General features: G+C 41.3%; 2 protein-coding genes across 2 annotated transcripts; one reads left to right on the top strand and one right to left on the bottom strand.

The window, feature by feature from the left end:
* Positions 1 to 2,355: 2,355 nt before the first annotated feature.
* LOC117950614 (fatty-acid amide hydrolase 1) lies at positions 2,356 to 9,934 on the top strand. Its single transcript, XM_034881798.1, has 14 exons — positions 2,356 to 2,568; positions 4,038 to 4,178; positions 4,696 to 4,829; positions 4,986 to 5,192; positions 5,285 to 5,325; positions 5,412 to 5,536; positions 6,529 to 6,654; positions 6,777 to 6,874; positions 7,251 to 7,350; positions 7,506 to 7,549; positions 7,630 to 7,669; positions 7,752 to 7,860; positions 8,191 to 8,336; positions 9,054 to 9,934. Exons 1-14 carry the CDS (start codon positions 2,485 to 2,487, stop codon positions 9,174 to 9,176), a joined length of 1,518 nt encoding a protein of 505 aa, XP_034737689.1. The 5' UTR covers positions 2,356 to 2,484; the 3' UTR covers positions 9,177 to 9,934.
* A 6,707-nt stretch (positions 9,935 to 16,641) lies between these two features.
* LOC117950974 (diencephalon/mesencephalon homeobox protein 1-A-like) lies at positions 16,642 to 21,922 on the bottom strand. Its single transcript, XM_034882433.1, has 5 exons — positions 21,724 to 21,922; positions 19,532 to 19,699; positions 19,155 to 19,333; positions 18,567 to 19,005; positions 16,642 to 18,390 (listed from the first exon to the last, which is right to left on the bottom strand). The coding sequence occupies exons 2-5, from the start codon at positions 19,683 to 19,685 to the stop codon at positions 17,987 to 17,989; spliced, it is 1,176 nt and encodes a 391-aa protein (XP_034738324.1). The 5' UTR covers positions 19,686 to 19,699; positions 21,724 to 21,922; the 3' UTR covers positions 16,642 to 17,986.
* Between the last annotated feature and the right edge of the window lie 69 nt (positions 21,923 to 21,991).

Consider the following 21,991-nt stretch of genomic DNA (forward strand, 5'->3'; position numbering starts at 1 on the left):
GGTTTCTCTACACTGTGCGAGAACTGCCCAAAATTAAAATCAATTTGCATTATTTCCTGAACGTCTGAGAAGTTTTGTCGTCATGATTCGGCTTCACAAAGGTTCAACTGCCAGGGTCATTACCATAGCATGCACGAGGTGCTTTGCATTGAATATTTATGGTTAAAAATGGGCGTGTACAGGGCGGGACAAGAGGCTGATTCACTACGCACATGCCCTTTTGAGCATAGGCATATTACACTTTTTAAGGATCTTACGCACAGTTTTATAAATGACCTTTTTTTTTTTTTAAATGTGGGCCGGTCAGATATATATATTTTTCCTCAAATGTCACATCATGAGAGTGCCATAATGTCTGTTTTACAGCATGGACAGTTAAAGAATGGTGGAATGGTGTACCACAACTCCAGTGTCTGCCAGGTCTTTCTGGATGGATCGTGCAGTCAAACGTGGGTTTGGACTTGCTTTTCTCAGAATCCTGCGAGCTGTCCTGTCTTATATTTTTCTTGGCCTTCGAGAACTTGCTTTAACTTCCACTGTTCCTGATCACAGCCATTTCTTAACTAACTTCCGAACAGAGGATATTGGCATCTGAAAACGCTTTGCTATCTTCTTATATCCTTCTCCAGCTTTGTGAGCGTCACCTATTTTCAGTTTCAGTTTTCTAGACAACTGCTTAGAAGAAGCCATGGTGCTGATTGTTGGGGCAAGGTCAGATGGTTGTGGGCATTTAAAACCTTAAGATTGACATCTCCTGGTCATTCCAGACGATGATTGAGAACAATCCATGACACTGTCAGGTCTCAGCTTTCCAAAGGGGGCGGTGCATGCTAGAAACTCTGCAGGGTGCCCAAACTTTTGCAGACGCCATTTTTTAGTTTTCTGTTATTTTAAAAGTGTAAATTATGGAAATAAAATCTAACTTTTTGTGACCTATTATACGAATGTCTAATCTGTAATTTGATGCCTTTTGCTGATTTTCCCATCTTTTTCTTGGCTTCTTTATGCACATTAATACACATTTTTACCTGGAGTGCCCAAACTTTCGAGCCCCACTGTATGTGTTATGAAACAATCCAATCACAATGGTTTTCTATGGAATCCTTTCATCTAATCTGCTGGCTTGACCTCTGTGAGTTGATTCTGAAGTAGTGGCAAGCCCAGAGAACGAAGTGACACCTATCAGAGTTCAGTTCATGATGTTATAAAAGGTTTAATGAGACACATGAGATACAAACATTTTCTAACAATCGCTCCATTCATTCAGATGACGTTTAGTAAAATAAAAGTCAGGACGGACAGAAGGATTGTCTCAAGGTTCATGCACGGGAGGACAGTATTACAATTTATGATACAAATAAAACCAATGGGAGAGGCTTTCTTCGGCGTTCCCACAATGTAATGTAACAAATTCACTGTTAAAAAGGCATGAATTTGGGATTAACACCTTCTTCATCACATTCACAACAATAAGAAACTATACATTATCTAAGGCAGTAATTCCCAATCAGGACTACCTGTACCCCAGGGGGTACCTGGAAAGACTGGTACTGAAAAAAAAAAACTGTTTAAACATTGTTGTGGAAATTTTCTGTACATCAGGAGAGGAAAAGTTTTGAAGTGAGACTGCTGTGTAAGATTATTGAGTTGGTTTTTGGTGAATTTTATTACACTTTGCAAAGTATAATGGGCAAAACTGTTTCGCAGAGTTAACAGCAGTAACAGTGTGACAGGGTCTGGCATGGTTAAACAAAAATATCATGGTCTTATATTCTCTATCTCTAGCTAGAGGAGACCTTGATTGGGAACATGCCTAATCTTAGCAAAACAATTAATCATTAACACCCAGACAAGTTGGAGCCGTTCTCTTCATCTGTCCCCATGCCTCGGAGTCTCTAGCAATCATTTATCTTAGCTGCCAAAGACAACCTGGTGTTGTTTGGTCACGCACAGATAGAAAATATCCCAGCTCTGCACCCTTATCGATAAACATAATGACATCTGTATCTTTCAGACTACAGGGCACCGGCCTTGAGCTGGGGATTCAGGAACAGACAGCTGCCGACTCTGCTTCAGGGAGGACACATACCAAAAAGGAGTTGAATGAAGTTGTTTAACTGAAAAACAGAGTAATGATTAGCCTAAATAATAATATGATTATATGAATACTAAAGAAGGATATATGAAACCATTACAACATCAAGTTGTAATGTCCAATTATCCAATTTTGTCCAATTATGTAAGAGTGTGTGAAAACTAGTCAACTGTAGTGTTGGGTATGGTTTGGATTTTATTCATTCCTCACCTGCTCCTCATTCGTTCCTCAGTAACTGTGTACCTTATCGTTAGGTGTTCCCACTTGTGAACTGATAACTGCTTTGTGTGTGAATTAATTTTTCACACATATGTTGCTCTATCATAGTGTGTAAATATGTGTGTTTGTGTCCTCTCTAGCTTCCAGTGACCGACTCTGCTCATATCTTGATGCTGTCCCTGTCTGAGTTGACAAAGAAACTGCAGGAGGGCTCGCTGAGCCCCAAGGACGTGCTTTACACTTACGTGGAAAAGGTTCAAAACCAACATGAAACTAGTCATTGTCATTTAATATTATGCCAAAAGAAATACCATGTAAATGAATAATCAGTGTTCTGCTTAGTGCCTAGTAGAACGCAGTGTACCATTTTAAGGATAACAAACACACACGCACGCACGCACACCACACACACAGTACCAGTATGTATGAATCAGTTTCTCAGAGTCAGTTTGTCCAAATGTAAATTCACTCGTACATTATTCTTAATGGCATTCTTTATTATACAGTATGTCAGGTTTGTGTCTTTGATGTGCTCTAATCTAATACTGCTCTCTTTGCGTTCATTTCACAACCCCAGAATCCTAACTCTTTTTGCTTCTTTAACACACTGTGGGAATACTTGGGGCACACTGGGCATACTGTGGACAGTGTGGACATCAACTTTCAACTTCTAAATATTCACAAAACCAGAACTTTCCCATATCGTCCTCAGTCAGATGGTCTCATTGAGGGATTTAATTGCGCATTGTTATCTATGCTGTGGCTGTTTGTGGAAGAAGATCTATCCAACAAGCTACATTATACCCAGCAGCGGTTTTACCCCATATGCTGGATATGGAGCTGGAGAAGCATTGTCTTCAGTCCTTTAGTAGTAACACAGTCCACTGTTGTGGAGGCAGTGGAGAAGCATCAGGCTAAAGCTTCTAGTGAACAAAATAACTATTTAGTAGGCGTTAACTCTGACAGGGAGCTGGTGTGGTCTTCTAAACACTAAACTACTACTACTACTACTACTACTACTACTACTGTTCTAAACTACTACGTAGAGGAGAAGACTGTGTTCCAAGCTTTGGAGACGCTTTAAGGGCCCTTATAAGATAGAGTATAGCGTGGGTCACAGTAGTGTTGTCTTCTGTAGTACCATTAGGGTTTTTTTAGGGCAGAATTTAAAATAAACTGGACAACAATGTAGTTTTTCTATGTAGTCATAGATAGCACTGTTTATAAATTGATGACAATGCAGTCTGTTGTCTAATAGTTTAGCCTTGAATTAGCTGCAGCCCTGAGCTTTTTGCTATCGTAAACAGAACTGTCAACTAAGAGATGTGGGAATGTGCGTCCGCATTTGCTGAACAGCCAATTGTAACACTCGGAAATGTCCTGGCATTAGCCAAAGTCTCCCGTTATAGGCTAGATGATCTGAAGCTTGGAAAAAGAGCAACAAGGAGGTGGAGAAGTTTAGTTTTTTCCTCAGACCACTTGAACTACAATATGCAGAAATGTTATTATAAAATATTTTACCTTTACAGGAGATGGTTTTGTCTTATAGAAGAAAACTTTTACATGTACCCTAGTACAGCTCTGTACACCGTCATTTGTTCAAGGCTTTTTGCCCAACGGTCTGTAGATACCATAAATTGTTAAATATACATTTTTTTCACTTGACTTCATGTTCCGCAAAAACCAGGAGATGAAAGGCATAAATCTGTTTGTTTTCCCACAGACTCTGGATGTGAACAAAGATCTGAACTGCTGCACAGGGATCTTGTTAGAGAGTTTTGAACAGCTGAAAACTGTTTCTACAAATAAGGAAGGTCTCTTGTATGGAGTTCCAGTTAGCATCAAAGAAAACTATGCATACAAGGTAATTTTTAGCTGTTTATCACCTGCATCTTTAGATAGATCGATAGATTTTTGTTGTCCCTAAAGGGGGAAATTTGTTATTTTGTCATAATGTCTGCCTCCAGAATATAGATACATTTTTATACAACAACAAACAGCATAAATACATCTGTACAGAATCCATAGTGTGTTAGTGAGTGTTTCCACCCAAGTGTCCTGTACCTGCAATCAGATGGGAAGGGAGTGGAAACTAGGTTGGGGAGGGGGCTAGGGTCGTGTACTATGGCTACTGCCGAGTGAGGGATGGCTCTGTCACTGAAATCAGGGAAGTTGGGGTTGGGAGATCAATGATTTAGACTTTTGTGTGAAGTAAAGGACAGCATTTTCTTGTTGGAGACAGATAGCATCGTGATGATGGCAATCATACACGTATGCACTTGTAAAACTATTATGGCGTTCTCAGTATAGCTCAGATCTATGTGGTTTACGTGCTCTTATCTAGCACTGCTCTCTTTGCCTGTGTTCATTTACAACACAAGAACCATGACTCTTCCTGCGGTGTGGTCATTAATCTTGAACAGCCTGCGCAGCAGGACAGCGTGCTTGTGGAAGTTCTGAAGAGACAAGGAGCCATTCCCTTTGTGAAAACCAACTTGCCCCAAGCCCTATTAAAGTAAATCATTTCTCAATCAGGTTATGATTAGCTGTGACATAATACAACGTGTACTTGTGCAATTACAATTGGTTTAGGGGCTCATATTGTTTTTGCATGTGCAAAAGCCTGTGATCTTTGTTGCTTATGTGTGTTTTTATTTTATTTCTTCTCCAGTTATGACTGCAGTAATCCCATCTATGGGCAGACTGTGAACCCCCACAACCTCCAGAAGACATCCGGAGGTTCGTCCGGTGGGGAGGGGGCTCTTATTGCGGGCGGGGGCTCCGTGCTTGGTTTAGGCAGTGATATAGGGGGTAGCATCCGTATTCCTGCCTCATTCTGTGGGATCTGTGGCTTAAAGCCAACAGCGGGTCGACTCAGGTGAGCGTCTCTGCATCAGTTTTGGATATTCACTAGTCATGACACTTTAATCGTTACTTCGTTTATACGTATGTTGTATTTCCTTTGTTCAGTTTAAAGGGGGTGAGCTCCATTTATCGAGGGCAAAAATCAGGTAAGTTACAGTTGTAACATCATTGACTACATACTGTCTGAAAAATGTGGTTACTCTTCTTATGTTTATGTTTCTTATTAAATTAGTGTTGTCATCTCCTGGACCCATGGCGAGAGATGTGGACAGTCTGGCTCTGTGTATGCAGGCTCTGCTCTGCGACCACATGTTTTCTTTGGACCCCATGGTTCCACCCTTACCTTTTAATATGCAGGTTTGTCCGCTACACAAACAAAAGTAACGTTTTACCAGGGATTATGTACCAGATTACTTTTTGGCTGCAACCAGTAACTGAGTCTCTTCTGACCAAGAAATAGTCTTGCACATAACCCCCCGTGAAATGGCAAGGTGTTTTTTCCACACAATTTAAACAATAAAAAAGTTAGACAAATGGGATATAACGGGTAAATACTAAGCTGGTTTTAGGCTAGCTGTTTCAAGTCTTCATGCTAACTTGCGGCTTAGAGTCATATCAATCTTCAATCATCAAACTCCCCGGCAAGAAAGCAAATAAGTGAATTTTCCAAAGGGTAATGGATGGCGTACAAGGATATGGCTTACAATAGTGTTCAACATCATAATATCTCTGTGCTCAAAGTCAGGTCCATACAGGAATAGGTCTCAAGTTGGCTGTAAAAGAACTTAACTGGCCTGCATAGAGCCCTGACTTCAACCCCAGCAAACACTTTACAGAGCTTGTGCAAAGTCTTGAAAGTTTGGAAAATGCTTGATTTTACCGGTTATGTTTTCAAGCTTAGTAACATGCTTGAATTTAAATATACCTTAAACAAATGTTACATTTTCCACACAATCTGGTGTTTAATCAACACAATCACTCGTGTAAACCGAAAAACGGTCCCTTCTATGATAAAGGCTTTGAGAGTCTGGAAATAGTTGGTTGAGGTACGTTGACAGTGCTTGAATTTCACTCCTAAAAACATTTGTAAACAACCTCACCATTGCACTTGTGGCTTAATTGGAACAAGTCCCTCTAAACAGGTTTTAAGGTTTTGTGAAAAGCCTTCCCAGAAGTGTGGAGGCTGCCTTTGTGCTAAGCTAGGCCCAACACAGATCTCTGCACGTATCTTTTTATGGACGGAATGACTACTCATAACAGTTTTCTGTCTGAAACAAAAAGGTACTTTCAGATATTCCAAACTGCAGTTTCCCCTTTTACTTACTTAAGCTAAAATGTCTTGCCCTCAGATATACCAGAGCACCAAACCTCTCAGGATCGGTTACCTAGAAAGCGACGGCTACTCTAACACGTCTCCAAGCATGTCCCGAGGCATCAGAGAGGTCAAAGCTCTGTTAGAGCAAGCAGGGCACACTGTAAGATCTCCCCACTCAGAGACACACTGCTCTCAAACTTATGATCTACGGCCACTTCAAATATGTGATATATGATCAATATGTTTTTAATGTAGTTACCTTTGTCCCTCTCGTGCCTGTAGTTGGTGCCCTACACTCCTCTGAAGATCTCTTACGTGTTACATGAATTGCTTATAAAGGGCATCCTAGCAGATGGAGCTACCACCCTGCTTCAAAAACTGTAAGTTGAAGTTCGCTAAAAAATGCCATTATTTTATTCCTTTTTAATAACTTAATACATATAGTAATTGTGCATATTTAAGGTCTTGGAGAATCTATATCATATTAATAAGTCATAGTTTTCATCTTTTGATAAAGAAATTGTTTTTGATAAATCGTTTATGTGTAAAAGGCTTTTCACGAGTTCTTGGAGCTGAAGGTGATATCTTCAAATTGTTTGTTTCAAACAGTCCAAAACCCAAATATTGAATTAACGATTATATAAGACACAGGAAGACAGCTAATGCTTTTCTAACTACTACAATGAACCATATCACAATCCCTTAGACTAGATAGTTCTGTTTAGTGGCAGTGATCTTTTGTTGCTTCTATTTTAGGGAGGGGAGCCCTGTGGACCCCTGTCTCAAAGCACAGATTTTACCTTACTATATTCCTACGTGGTTGAAGAAAATCCTCTCTTTCATCCTTAAGCCCCTGGTGAGTTCTATCCTCATGTAGACAGACATGCATGAATACTAAAGAAAATGTCATTTTTCCATTTGTTAAGTATGATATCTGCAGTCATTTGATAAAACAGTTGCTGTTTGGATTGACACTTAAAGCGTGTTTTCTGTCTTGAATGTCTTTTGCAGTCTCCTCGTGGATCTGACTCCCTCAGTGCTTTGTGTGGAGTTGGGTGAGAAAGTTATTTGCCACTGACAGTTGTAGTGGGCAAAATGTTAAAACATACTAACTATTTCCCTGCCTTGTTTCTAGTTCTGTTCCAGATCTGTGGAAGCAGCATGCTGCCGTTGAGGTACTGTTCGTTATCAGCTAATGATGCTCGTGCATGTTTGAATGCACACAGGGGACATTGAATTCTCTTGTGATTTCGTAAGGACTACATTCAGGAAACAATAGCAGCCTGGAGAAGATGCAACATAGACGTGCTGCTGTGCCCGGTGATCGGACCAGCCTTCAACTTCCTCTTCTGTGGCATGCTTCCCAGTACGGTTCACTGAACAGTTGCAGTGTATGATAACTGAAAAGGCATTGTGAATGATTTTATATATCCTATTTAGTCTAAATTTTAGGATCCTATATATTTTCATTAATATTGGTCAGAGGTGTTTGGTCTTTGTTGATAGTTTCTATAAATTGTGGATAGCTGAACACCATTATAAACAGACCACTGCATAAACTGTTGTAGAGGCCCAAGCGCTACAATAGGATGCAGTCTCCCTGCATATGATGACCAAACAGAACAGCAACGATATTACGGCCATAGAACCCAGGGTAACACAGTAAATAGCCTGTTTCTATCTTCTGTCCTTTTAGCCACTGTCCCTCACACAATGCTATACAATCTCCTCACCTTTCCTGCCGGCGTTGTTCCTGTTTCCACGGTGACAACAGAGGATGAAGAGGAACTCCAGCACTATAAGGGCTTTTTTCAGGACCACTGGGACAAGCTCTTTAAACAGGTAAAAAAAGTTAAGAGATGACTGATATCAAATATTGTAATACAGTAGTAAAACTACACCACCCTAATACATAACTTTTGTGAAAGAATTTCAAGTTTTTGTTTTTTTTTCACTAGAAGCTATAATGTCTTTTTCAGTTTTTTCACTTCCCCCCCCCCCCCAGCTTAATGACTCATTTGTGTTAATGGCTTTGCCATTTTGATTCCCAGGAAGCAAAACAGACTCCACATTTTTTACCACTAGGAGGCAGAAAGATGCATTAAGCATTTCAACGGAACCTACTCATTCAACCAATTCAAAGAGACAAATTATGATGTGAATTTCTTTTTAAATAAAGCTGCCATTAACAGTTGTTTTAATTTTTATTTAATTGTCCGATTATTATCTTGATTATTGTCATGTTGTGTCTAAATGTCAAGGCTAATGTTATGTTATGTTATGACTAAAAGAATGTTAAGACTAAAAGAAATTCATGGCAATAATATAGATTACACAATTTTTCAGTGTAATAGAGTAATGCCCCTAAGCAATTTAAGATATTCTAATATGAAATGTTATCAGTAAATAGCTGCTATTTCTAACTCCAAACAGCCCACAGAAATAGTCAGATTATATTCTCTTGTATCATAGTAGTGTCAAAGCTGGTCAGTAGGTGGAGGCAGTGGACTGTTGTGGCTTTGGTTGCCGACTGTTGACAGGTGTGGTGTTTGTGTTTAGGCTGTGTCTGGAGGCGAGGGTCTGCCTGTGGCGGTGCAGTGTGTCGCGCTGCCATGGCAGGATGAGCTCTGCCTGCGCTTCATGAAGGAGGTGGAACAACTGGTCAAACAGAGCAGAAAGTAAGGCCTGGAGGACACAGGTGGGGCTGCTAACTTCAGGGGCTTCAGGCCAAAGCTGCTCTGAATACACTCGTGTGAAAACACAAACATCAGGCCAGACTAAAAAATCATTAATAATGAAGGTGCCTTTTTAAGAAGCAATAACTGCACTAAACACCTGTTAACCACATTAAAACAGTAAAGTAAATACAAGTTAAAGTTGATTAATGTTGCTATATTGAGTTGAGTTTCAGTCTTCTGGTTTACATTGATGACCTCATGCATTTTCTGCTTTTTGACTTTTTAGGGCCAAAAAACTAACAGCTTAATAACTGTGATACTTTAAAGTTAATCGTGTTTACTGATTTAAAAATGTTCTCTCCTATGTTAAATACATTCATTGAAAAACCTCAGAATTCATTATTTTTTTGGGATGGTACTGATTATACATAAACTTACATTTTTTGTATTTTGATGAACATTTTGAGTCTAACTGACGTTGACAAACATGATTACATGATCTTTATGTTTTGTTTTGTGAAATTCAGGATCTAGTTTGGACAATAGTAGGTGTGGTTTTCCACCGCTGGCATTGTTCAATATTTCACGCAATATAGCATGAACAAGAACTACATGCTTTAGAAGAAATTGAATTCATGTCGTCATTAGGCAAAGAGGCACCGCAACCACTTGTGGAAAATAATGTTTGTCTCTTTACAATAACTGACATATTTCTGTGATGTGATGACCAATAATAAAATAAAGCAACTGACTTGTCATAGAAGAAACACTGCTGTTATTTGTTTCCACAATAGAAATGTTAAAATTTAAGCGGTACAAGTCACCAAGTTATGATCCTCTGTTCCTTCCTCGGCTAATCTGTGTCATCAGTTGTGATACATTTTGTGATTTTGTAATTTATCTTTTCAATAGTTGATTTGTATAGCTTTTTTAAAACCTGTACAGTTGACACGTTTTTGACGTTGCATATTCAACAAACTGAGTTTATAAAGTTCACCCTCTAAGGCATCCAGCAGCTGTGAGTCACAAAAACACTTTTTTTACCTCTTTCTTTGTCCTCTCCCTCTTCATCACTGTACCAGAGATGAGCGCAGATCATTTTCATTCTTATAGTGAGTGATTGTCACTCTGATGCCTTAACAGGAAACAGAAAAGAGATAAAGGAGACTAATGACACATGGCGTCTCCATCTACAAGGCCAGCGCACCATGTCGTCATATTGTGATTACCCTGTGCTATTGTAAATATGTGTTTCTGTTAGGTTTACATAAATTTACATATGTTTTAAAACTCTCCTGGGATGGGAAACCATTAAGGACAATGTTAGTGTTTTCCATTACAACGCCCACGTTTGCACTGCTGTCTCATTGAATGGAAATGGCCGTGTGCATGAGGTAGAGGAAGGAGGGCACATTTGGCAAGGAGGGGAGCTGGAATTGAGAGGTTGTTCTTAGCATTATTTGTGGAACATAGAGAGAGAGTGTGTGGCTCTCGCTGTGCCACTCAGTCAGGGAGCATTAAGCCTTAAGAGGCAGTGAAGAGACTCAGGTCTTCAGAGGGAACTTGACATTGTTCATAAATCCCTCAGGATCTGAGACAGAAGCAATGACAAATACACAGACACATGCACAATGTCAGTCTTCACATTTCCCCATTAAATACATTTACCAATTACAATTTGGCAGTTGTGTGAATTATATTATATATTAAAATCAATTTAAATGTCAACATACTGTAGCACTTTCATAAATATCGCAGATGCACTAAGTGCAAACGAATACTCATCAGTTTGACAAATATATAAAATACCCATTTTAAGAAAGATGGTGACTATCTAAACATTGATTTCTGCTGATATTCCCATTTAATCGTTACATCTTATTTTAGTTTTTGCAATTTTGCATTTATCACACAGAGGCCACTATAACATGTAAGACATGTAATGTGTTAGACTTGAATACAAATGTCTCTTAATGTTCGCTGTTTGGGCTAAGGGGACTGAAGATGAAAAATAGTCAGTTTGGGCAAACACAAAGCATTTGCCTTTTAATAACGATGGATTAATGTAAACTCTCCCTGATAAATGAAAGTAATAGTAATTTTTGCCAACATTTTTCACAGAAAACAGGAAAAACACAGCTGAAATCCATTTAGCTGCTTCAGTTTCAGGGTCCTGTGTTAACTCTGTTGTGACAAGTCAAAGTATTGCCTGTGAAAGGCCAATTAAACAAACAGGAAAAACAACATTTATAACAAGAAGACAGGGAGCCATATCCATATATTAATATGGACTCATTGATCGTATAAAGGAGAAATAGAAAGTGTGATTTGTACATATTATTAGTATAATGTACTATATGTTTTACTATGTGTACATATACACCTGCAATGTAGATCAAAACAAAGAATTTTACATTTTGCATTATCGTTTTAATCAATCAAAATGCTTTTATGTTATTAGGACATTCAGCAAGTTTCGGCATTTGAACTACAAAACTAAAGCCCTCCATATTTGTAGTCACATCGAACTCTTCACAAGGATGCTTAAGCAAACACAAATTTGCAATTTCAACACCAAATCAATTGACTCCTTGTGAAATGCAAAAGCATCGCTAGTACTGGTGATCCCACCTATAATCACTGCCCCATCATTCAGACTTTTGCAACTGTGAGCTACGGGTCGATATGACTGACACTGACACTGAGCTCCCCAAACGAACTGTGGGAGAGTCACGCTGCATAATTTAAGAATTCCTGGCACCTGGATAGCTCAGTGGGCCCATATATAGAGGTTGACTCCAACCTGCGGCCCTTTGCTGCATGTCATTCCCCCTCTCTTCCCTTTCATGTCTTAAGCTGTATAATTTAAGAATACTTTTGGTGATGTTGTGTGATATGTATTGTGTGGCAGCGCTTTAAATAGCTGCGGCCCGGAGGCTCTCTCTAAACTGCATTTCGTTGCCTTGTACCTGTACATGTGTAATGACAATAAAGTTGAATCTGATCTAATCTAATAGTAATTTCAGTATCTGAAAGAAAACGTTCTAAATGAAATGATGTAGTCATGATGCTAAGCATAATATTGATCCATCAGCAAGTTTATAAAGTGTATAGTATCATGAAAGTTTGAGAGGTTAGATGTAAAGGGCATCTAGCCAAAGCTCAGGCTGTTGGAATCATACAGTAGAACCACCCAACAGCCCTGGCAGGCCAAGGTGCTCTTCTCATGTAACGTCTCATTGATAAGAGCAGCAAACACCTCATTTACAGGAACCTTAGGCTATAAAATCGGGTACTTTAAAAGCCATCCAAACCCATTCAGACCCTGCCTGTGTGCCAGCAAATAAAACACCTTGATATCGCTTCAACTAAACTAGGATGATTCTGTCTTAATGTCCCATTTCAGGGACCAAGGAGTCCATAGTCTTTATAGCTACACAGAATTGCAGGTAGTAATGTTTGACACAGCAGGGCTTCTGCCTTTCAGATGGTCAAAGTGACGAGTTCAGCCTGCAACCAGAGCCACTTACAGGAGACATCAAGAAGCAGCAAGATTGGCAGCTTTTAGGTCTTTGGTCCATTTCATCAGCCATTACTACCAACAGGGGCGACGTGCTGTGGAGGACTAGTGGGAGGAGGGGAAGGCAGATTAACAGAGAGCTGATACAGGTGTATAGGCGGTATCAAACAGCAGCTCTGTCAATACAGCAGGCTCCAAATTTCTTCAGAAGGGGCTGGGATCTCAAAAGTATGCCCACCGATTTCACTATGACAGGATTAACTGGGAGCACCGTATGATTTTCGCAGATTCTGTGACTCAACAATTCAGTGATCCACGTTCTATCGGCTTTAAAGGCCCCTATCCCAAGTTTCAAAAGCTTACCCTTCGGACAAGGGACACTCTTTTTCTCCCGTTGGGTTCCGCTTTCCCCCCTTTTTTTTTTTGCTGCATTCAGTTGTTCATCAACCCCCGCATCCTCGCCAGCTCTCCCATCCTCCCTTCTCTGCACATCTGCTAGGTTTGAGTTTTCTTTTCTTTCTTCCAGCGCCTTGCTTGGCCCAAGGCCCTTATAGCCAAATTGGTTTACATTGGAGAGATAAATGCTCTGCAAATGCGCTTAAACACGTACAGTAAAAAATGCAGACAGTGCGTGTCAGGATTATCACCCAAGTCAGGGGGAGAAAGGAGAGCGTCTCTGTAGCACAAAGCTGGGGAGCCAGAGTGAAGCCGGTAGATATAGTCCGTCTCATCCACTTCTCAGGAGAAAGAGAGGAGGATTTAGCATTTGCATGCTAGTCTGTAATTCCTGGCATTATATAACTTGTCGGCAACAATCAAACTCCTGTGGTATTGTAAAAGTATTGTTTCACATGGGTGAGCAAAGTGTGGAGTTACACTCTTGGGGGAAAGGGTTTTGGTGGCAGCATGAAGACAGCTGGTCCAAGATGCACAGCACAGACCACCCTATAAGCCCGCTGGAGAACAAACGCAGGCCCAGCTGCAGAAGGTGACCTCAAAATCCTCTCAAAATATTCAGCTTATTGAGCATAAATGACTCACCCGAACACGACGAGTGATTTGTAAAAAAAGGTGCTGATCAAAAGTGCTGCCGCCATGGAAGGAATGTAAAGAAATACAAAAGTGTGCCCACGAAGGTCTGCTGCGAAATTCCTATATTCACATGTGAAAATATGTAAATTATATTTCATGTGTAAAAAATGTCTGAAAACCACATGTGCTTTTATGTAAATTCATTACATTTGAAATGTAGTTTCAAATGTGAATGTATCACCTGAAGCATGTTTCACAATAAATGTGAAATTGTGGTTTTCACATGTGATGTCTTTCATTTCCCATTTGAAATGTCTGAAAATTACATGTGCATACATTATGTGAATTTATCACCACACGTGCCATTTTCGGCAAATTTGGACATGTGGAAATGTTTTTTCACATTTGATGAAAATGTTAAAATGCGATAGATCCACATGTACAATGTGGTACATGGGGACAAAGCATCTCATTACCTGCTTGAGATTAATGTTTTTTTACATGATCCTGGAAAAAATACCTTAAAAACCAGTCAAGAATATATACTTTAATGTTTTAATTTTTATTTATTTTTAAGTTGAGCAATTTCCTAAAACAGATGGCCGCTGCCCTGTTTTAGAAATGTTGCTCAGACATTTCCACTTGTTAAAACTATCTTCAGCTGCAGATGATATTCACAACAGCAAAGCGATGTACCAAGGACTCAAAATAAACTACAATGCCTGTGACACAGAGGAATAAGCTATAACAGACAATACTTGTTAACACTATCAATTCATTATTGTTTTCGGTGTTTTAATGGGATTTGTTGACAATAAAAGAATATCATATTAATCCTACTTTAGAATGAGATAAATTAATCACTTGAGAGAGCCACCTTTATATCCTCAAATGAGCCTACAAACATATTTGACACTCCCACATACAATAGTAGATGGACTGTCAAAGGGGAAAGAGGTCTCACTTGTTGAAGACAGGTAGGGCTTATACAGGCAAACTGGATCCTGAAGATCCTGAAACAGCTGCTGCTGTCCCTGTCCTTTAGCATCAGTGTAAAAATCACTCTACATGCTCTGCCAAGGGGATTTGGGTGTAAAACTTCCAAGATAAACCCCCACACCACCCTAAAAAAAGCTCCCTTTTTCTCATCCCCACGACCTACCCCTCCCACTAAATTAACGTCGCCCCCCTCAGACCTCCCAACACAAAGCCCTCAGAGCAAACCCAGCAGCACAGAAATCATAGCACACCATTCAATCATTGTTTTTTCCCCTCTCTCACCCCTCTTATGGTCCCACTAAAGGGTTTTAGCAGGGCAGAGAAGGAGGGCTGTCACTGAGGAAACCTTAGCCCATTGATGAAGTGACAGGAGCTGCCAGAATATGATCCTAATCCTGTTTCCAGCATTCTTTTAGCCCGCTGGCATCGCAATTCCTCCACACATTCTCTGAGCTGTCAACTAGGAAAATCCCTCTAATAGCGCATTGCCCAGATACACATCAAAGAGCTCCTGGAAACCTTCAGGAGCTTAGCTGCCATAGGCGCACACACACACACACACACACACACACACACGCACACAAACCGCATTCCCATTAACTTACACCAATATGATCTTTACGAACACAGAAGACCCAGACGTTCATGACAAATTGACCACGTTTGAAAGTATGCCTGAAAAAAAAAAAGCCCAAAGGCCTTTGTATAAATTGTCTCTGCAGCCCCGAAATTATTTGTATGCACTGTAACCTGCCCCATCCCAAAGCACTCACCCCTCTCACCTCCTTTTCTCCAGTTAGACAGTGATATAATCTTTACGGTCATGGCGCAAGGAAGGCGGGAAAAGACCAGGAAAAACAGGTGTCTGAACTTTGCTGACTCCAGGAACCCTTTCAGTCCTATTTTATCTCATTCTATTCTTACTTAATCCATCGATATCCCAACCAAAGGTAATCTTCTTATGGCAAAGCATTCTGTTTCGGTGCAGCCAAACCTCAGCTGACAGCGTGGGGGAAGAGGGAAGCAGAGAGAGTGAAGGGTAGGTGGGTGTGTGGTGGGTTGGAGACTCTTTAGAGCCTGACACTGTGCTTCAGTCATTTCATTTAGGATTAGTTATTCTGCACCGGGTGAACAAGTGGCAGGCTCTGCCCTATGTGGTGTGTAAACCTCGCCATCGAGCATGGTAGACCTCCCGTGTTTGAATTATTTACGGTTCATCAAGATGTCTTCAGTGAAACATATTAACCAGACTTCATTTTTTTTTTAACTATAAAGGGTTGAAGGTAATGTGTGGGGAAATCCAAACTGTTCATTAATATTCAGTTTTTTGTCATTCCCTCTCAACGCTGTCAGCCATCCAGAGAGGAGCTGGATTCGGCACACTCTAAACTAATCCCTCTCTTGTTGCACACTTCTTCTCACTGGAGAAACTTTGAGAAAATGTTTTGGATGTTTTTTTCAAGGCCTATATGTGAGTGCATGTTTGCATGCTGGTTTGTTGGATGTCCTGCTAAGTGATTATTCCTGGTTCATGATCTAGACGGCTTGCCTGGTTTTCATCTGACTCCCCTTTCAGCTGACTAAGCTCCAAAGATTCAGAAAACCACAAAAAAAGTTCTGATAATACAAAACTTCCATTAAGAAAATGGGATTTTTGTTTCATGGCATTCATACACGGTCTCTATTCCCTCATTTCAACCCACATATTTAATATAGGACTTGGATTGATTGCCTGTGTTGTTTTCTTACACTTTTAATAATGGTTGTTTTTGCTTTTACTATGTGTTGATTTCTTGAGCCATTGTTTTGGATCGAAGCTCCCTCTTTGCTTCGGAAAGTATCAAAAGGAGGCAGAGTGAGTCAGTTCAAGCAAATATTTTCATCTTACATTTCCAACCGACGACACTGAGAACATAAGTCATTCTTATTTGTGATTTATTCCCTTGCATTAAACAGATAAATTACTCACATTTTAAACAATTGAGAAATACGTCTACAGTGATATAATACATAGAGAATGGGCCTGTGCGTCTTTCTGCGGAAGCCAGTGGCTCAGAAAAAGGGGTGACTCTGTCGAGTTCTGTCTGGCATCCGAGTTAACAAAAATATATGTCGGCTGGGTTCATATTTATTTGTCACTGTGCCTCCTCCGCAGTTTCTCTCCTTATTTCATTGCTGCTGTAGGTCCTTGACTTCAAGCCACAATTTTCTCTTCCTCTCAAATCCTTCACACAAAAGGAGACATGAACTTCATCTTTAGCCAGGCATATGGAGGCGAACACTGAGGGATATTTACAACGCTCAATGGATTCAGCTTAGTACTGTAACTTTAAACAATGTGTCATGGGTCATCTACAAAGAAATACAGTTGGGGATTATATTGAGTGATCAGAGCTTTATTTCTGATATCAGATATGACTTCATTCTGTGTTTTGCGGCTGTAAGCCATGCTTCAGAGGGGTGCATGCATGCATAGTTCAAGTTCAGGGGTTGAATTGGAGAATATTTTAATATCTTAAATCTGTACTGGAATCAGCTCAAGACTTTCTTCCCTGACTTCACAGAGGAGGCTGAAATAGTGAGCAGATAGTGTTAGTAGAGATGGCTTCTGCCGTTGAGTAGGAGGAGTCCAATACAAGCAAAGATCCACAGGCCTAAAGTACTGTTCAGTCACAGCTGCAGTCCAGGTGGGATTTATTTTCATTAAGTCCATTAAGTTCTTGTTATAATCTTATTTTCTGTTAAGTCTATCCAGTAAAGCTGTTCTTCATGTCCTGGCGTGCTCCTGATGGTAAGCTGCAGGGTGACGATGAGGAGAATGGGGTAGGTGTGTTATGTTGACAACCCTGGGCCCCAAACTGAGGGAGGGCGCCTAAAGTGCCGTCTCTAAAACATATTTTGAGGGCTTTGTGCGTGTCAAAAAATATGTTGTTTCTACTGTTTGTCACGCTCTTTTGGTTTTGACAGTGGGTATATTTCAAATCTAGAAAACTGCAAATAAAACAGCAGTTAAATTACATGAAAGTGGAAATTTAGACAGATTTTAAGGATGTCAGCCAACTGGGTAGCTGACGTTCATATCTAAATCGCTATTTTTTGGAGATGTGTGTGTGTGTGTGTTTTGAATGGATAGTTGCTGACAGTAGTGAGAGGTCAAGTGGAAAGTAAAGTGGGGCCAAGAGTCACCTCTTGTTTACAGGGCCCATAATTCACAGGTACAACCCTGACTAGAGGGCGAACACTTGAACCGAGCAGCCCGAGCTTCAGTTGGGCAGCGTGTCTAATCCCAGCGAGGCTGCATGCTGCTTGGCCCTCATACGGAGGTTCTCGATGCTCGTGGTCTTGCTGTTGAGGCTGCCTGGTGCCTGCAGCAGCGGGCTGTTCCATACCTGCTGGGCCTGCGACAGGGTCTGGTAGTAGGACGGGCAGGGCAGCGAGCTCAATGGCGACGGCATGTTGACGTTCATGCCCAGGTAGGGCAGAGAGGACGGCGTGCTCATTTCAAAGGACGGGTAGTGAACCAGGTTGTTGGTGGCGGCCATGTGCTGCCGAAACTGCTCCTGCAGCCGGAAGAGGCTGAGGGGAGATGAAGCGTAGGAGTTGCTCTGTGCCAAACCGCCGGTCACGCTGCTGGAGGACGGCAACGGGGGGGAGCTCAGGGGAGAGTCTGAGAGACAGGAAGACAGAAGAAAGACTTTAATACTTTTCACACACTGACCTGTCTTGTGTTGATTCATGTACACTATTATGCACATGAATGTGATTAAATTCTTAAATATGAGAAATATTAAAGGAGTATGTAAAAAAAAAGCATCTGAATTCATTAGACAGCAATATTTTTACCTGATGTGGGGCTCATCTGTTTACAGGACGGAGAGCTGCTGCCCAGCTGCGCTCTGCCCTCCCCCTGCGTGTCCTCCCTGATCTTCACCCTCGACTCCCCTCTCATTTCATCCTCTCTGTCAGCATTATCTTCTGCTGCTGACTCGCTGTCCGACGGCTCAGGGGAGGTGACGTTGACTTCCACACTCATCTCTCCAGGCTGGGGCCTTGTGGCTGCCAGCCTCTCTGTCTCTGACTGACAGGACGAAGAGGAGGAGGGAGGGGGGGGAGTGCGGGCCTCAGGAACCACAGTGGCGTTGGTGGTACTGGTGGAGTCCGTCTTGGAGTCCTCTGTAGAGCCCTCTGCAGTTTCGGACACCTCCTTCTGCTTCTGGAGCTGCTCCTTCTGCAGGCTGCGCTGCTTCTTACGGAACTTGGCCCGGCGGTTTTTGAACCAGACCTGACAGATGGACGGACGGACAGATTGTGTCACTTTATCTGTCCATTATCATTTCTGAAGATATAAAATTGTCTTAAATTCACCTTTAAGCCATAAATCTGCAGCAGGCAAACAGCAGACAGGACAGATGTATGCTGAAGGGGATTTACCTGAACGCGTGCCTCGGGCAGGTTGGTGCACATGGCCAGACGTTCACGCATCACCACATCTGGGTAGTGGGTCTTCTGGAAAGTTTTCTCCAGGGCCTCCAGCTGCTGGGCGGTGAAGGCTGTCCGACTGCGCCGCTGCTTTCGGTGCTGGGAGCCATATCGGGCCTCAAGGATAATGTCTTGAAATGTGCAGCCGTTGAGAAACAAGGAACAAGACCAGTTTAATTGAGGCACAGGTCAAAGGTCATTTAAACACGCCAGAGATTAACACACATTGCATTGGTGTTAATACACAGTAAAGGATGGAGATCTTGAATGACATCAGATGACTGGGAAACACTGAAAAAGACAAAAAAAAAAGAGCAACTGGTTCTTACCAGCCAGTCTCTCTGCGAGAGTGAGGGCATGCACTGAGGGCCTGTAGTCAGGGGCGTGCTGGGCTTGTTGCGCCGCCTGCTGGTGGAGGTTGTACATGGCGCTCAGTGAGTTCATGGCGTGGAGAGAGTAGCCGTTCACCCCGTAGTGCTGCATGGCCGGCGGGCTGTCTGCAGAGAGGAGGACAAGCTGCTGTGAGTGTCAGGCCTGTTTAAACCAACCAGTCCGTTTAGGTTGGAGTCCTTAAAAAGCGGAAACTTCAACACTTTGTATCATAACGTGTGTTGTAAGCTGACTAATTGAAATTGAACAACAGGTGAAATATACCGTACAAGCATAAAAAAAAAAATATGATTCCTTCATTTTATCAAATGGAAATTTAGCAGAAAACTGAGAGGGACTTCTAATGATGTCAAAGAATTTGGCTGACAACGTGTGTGTGTTTTAGATCCAGTCAGATCACATGTATGGAAAATGAAATGTAACATTTTAGTAAACGTTTTGCCCACGGAATTTAAATCGTTCCAAAAAAAAAATACACGTCTTGGTTTAATAGTTTTGATGCTGTAACCTTCGTAGTTTTCATTCACCATGTGATAAAAGTTTGCAGGGAAACAAGTGTTTTATGAGTCCACATCGCAACACATTTAGTTTTAAGAGTGAACATGCAGAGATTTGCTAAACGACAATAAAAGACTATTATACTAATATTTGGTTTCAGTTAGTTTCACTCAGCTATAGAAAAACGCAATGTAGGCTATAATAAGTAGCCTATTTCATTCACTAAAATAACAGATAGCAAAGGACGACTACAACAGTTACAAGTTTAAAATATGTTTATTAATATGCTATACGTTTTTTCCTTCTGTATTATATTTGGCATAATAATAACGTGTTAGTATAGGCTATATGTTGTGATGTATAAAAATTTACAAATGATGATAAAAATAAATGATAAACTATTGGCATTGCTGAAGGAAAAAAAACAACTCATTTAAATTCGCCCCCCCCCCCCCCCCCCCCCCCCCCCCCCCCCCCCCCCCCCCCCCCCCCCCCCCCCCCCACACACACACTTAAATTAATTCTAACCCTTCTGCTCTTTTATTTCTCCAGCTACCATCAAATGTAAATGTCCAGTTTGAAGACCGTAAACGGAACACATGTAGCCTAGAGCTCCGCAGACTGGACATATATCCAGTAACATATCTCTATAACAAACATCTAGGCCTATAAGATGTCTCTTCTGCTCCCTGAGAGTGGGACTCGAGCGGAGCTCCGTGTGTGTGTGTGTGTGTGTGGCGGCTCCCTGCCGCCTGGAGGCTCCTGGCTGTTGTGGTTGCTAATAGGTTTCAACTATACAAAGCTATTAATTTATCATCAGGCCTGACACGTGAAAGATGGGCCAGCGTGTGTGTGTGTGTGTGTGCGTGTGTGTTAATGTGAGGCTACTGTGAGCGTGTGTGGGCTATGTCATCTAAACGTGTGACTAATGCAATACCATTTTTTTGTGATTTCATTGCATTAGTTTACTAAACCAGCCTCTGGCTGCCTATGTAATCTGTTCGATTTCTTTTTTCTTTTTTTTTTAAATCTGCAGCTTAGAAATGTGCTCTTCTTTCAGGACAATGTCACGTAGCCTCGGGCTCTGATTTAAGCCTAATTCTGGAAATTGCCGTGGAATTATGAGTTATACAGCATTTAGGCTCCAGAGCGCCTCGAGGCCGGAGCTCTGGTATAGGCTGTGGCGTCAATTCAACAGCCTTCTGTAATTAAACGACACGGGAAATGAATGGGGACAGGTAACATATGGTCAATTAAAACAACCAAAATCAACCTTCTTGCATAACGTTTGAAAAAGTCCCAAAATATGAAACATATTTGTATAATCAGCCTTAAAATAACTGTTAGGCGTAGTTACCGAACACTTTGATCAATAAACAATCGATTAACTCGAGGAAAACAGTCGCAATGCTGCTGGAAGTTAGGGACCTCTGGAGATCGACGGACTGCACTTTGGAAACACATTTTGATGGTGGAGTTTGGACAACAAAACTCCGCGACATAAAAAAAAAAAAAAAGATCAAGTAAAAAAAATCGAAGCTATTTCAAATAGTTTTAAAATAAGAATGGTTAGGCTACAGAACTACTTCAGGAACACGATCACCGCAAACTTCGATTCTGCCAAACGTCTTACCTCTCTTCTCTCTGTCTCTCTGAAGCAAAATATCTCCACTAGCGGCCAAATAAATATTTTTTCCTTTCAAATCTTCTTCTCTAAAATCCGCATGCGGTTGTTCACTTCTTCATTTTTTAGGAGCTTGTTCCTTCGCTTCGATATCCTGAGAACATCCCGGTCGGTCCGCTCCGTCCTCCGGCTCGTCTCTCCGTGGCTGTGGGAGGATGCTGAGCTGCCATCTCCCGGCCTTTAAAGCGCGCACACGCTCCAACTCTTAGCCAATCAC

Source organism: Etheostoma cragini, chromosome 9 (genome assembly GCF_013103735.1).
Source record: "Etheostoma cragini isolate CJK2018 chromosome 9, CSU_Ecrag_1.0, whole genome shotgun sequence".
In the NCBI taxonomy this organism is placed as follows: Eukaryota; Metazoa; Chordata; class Actinopteri; order Perciformes; family Percidae; genus Etheostoma; species Etheostoma cragini.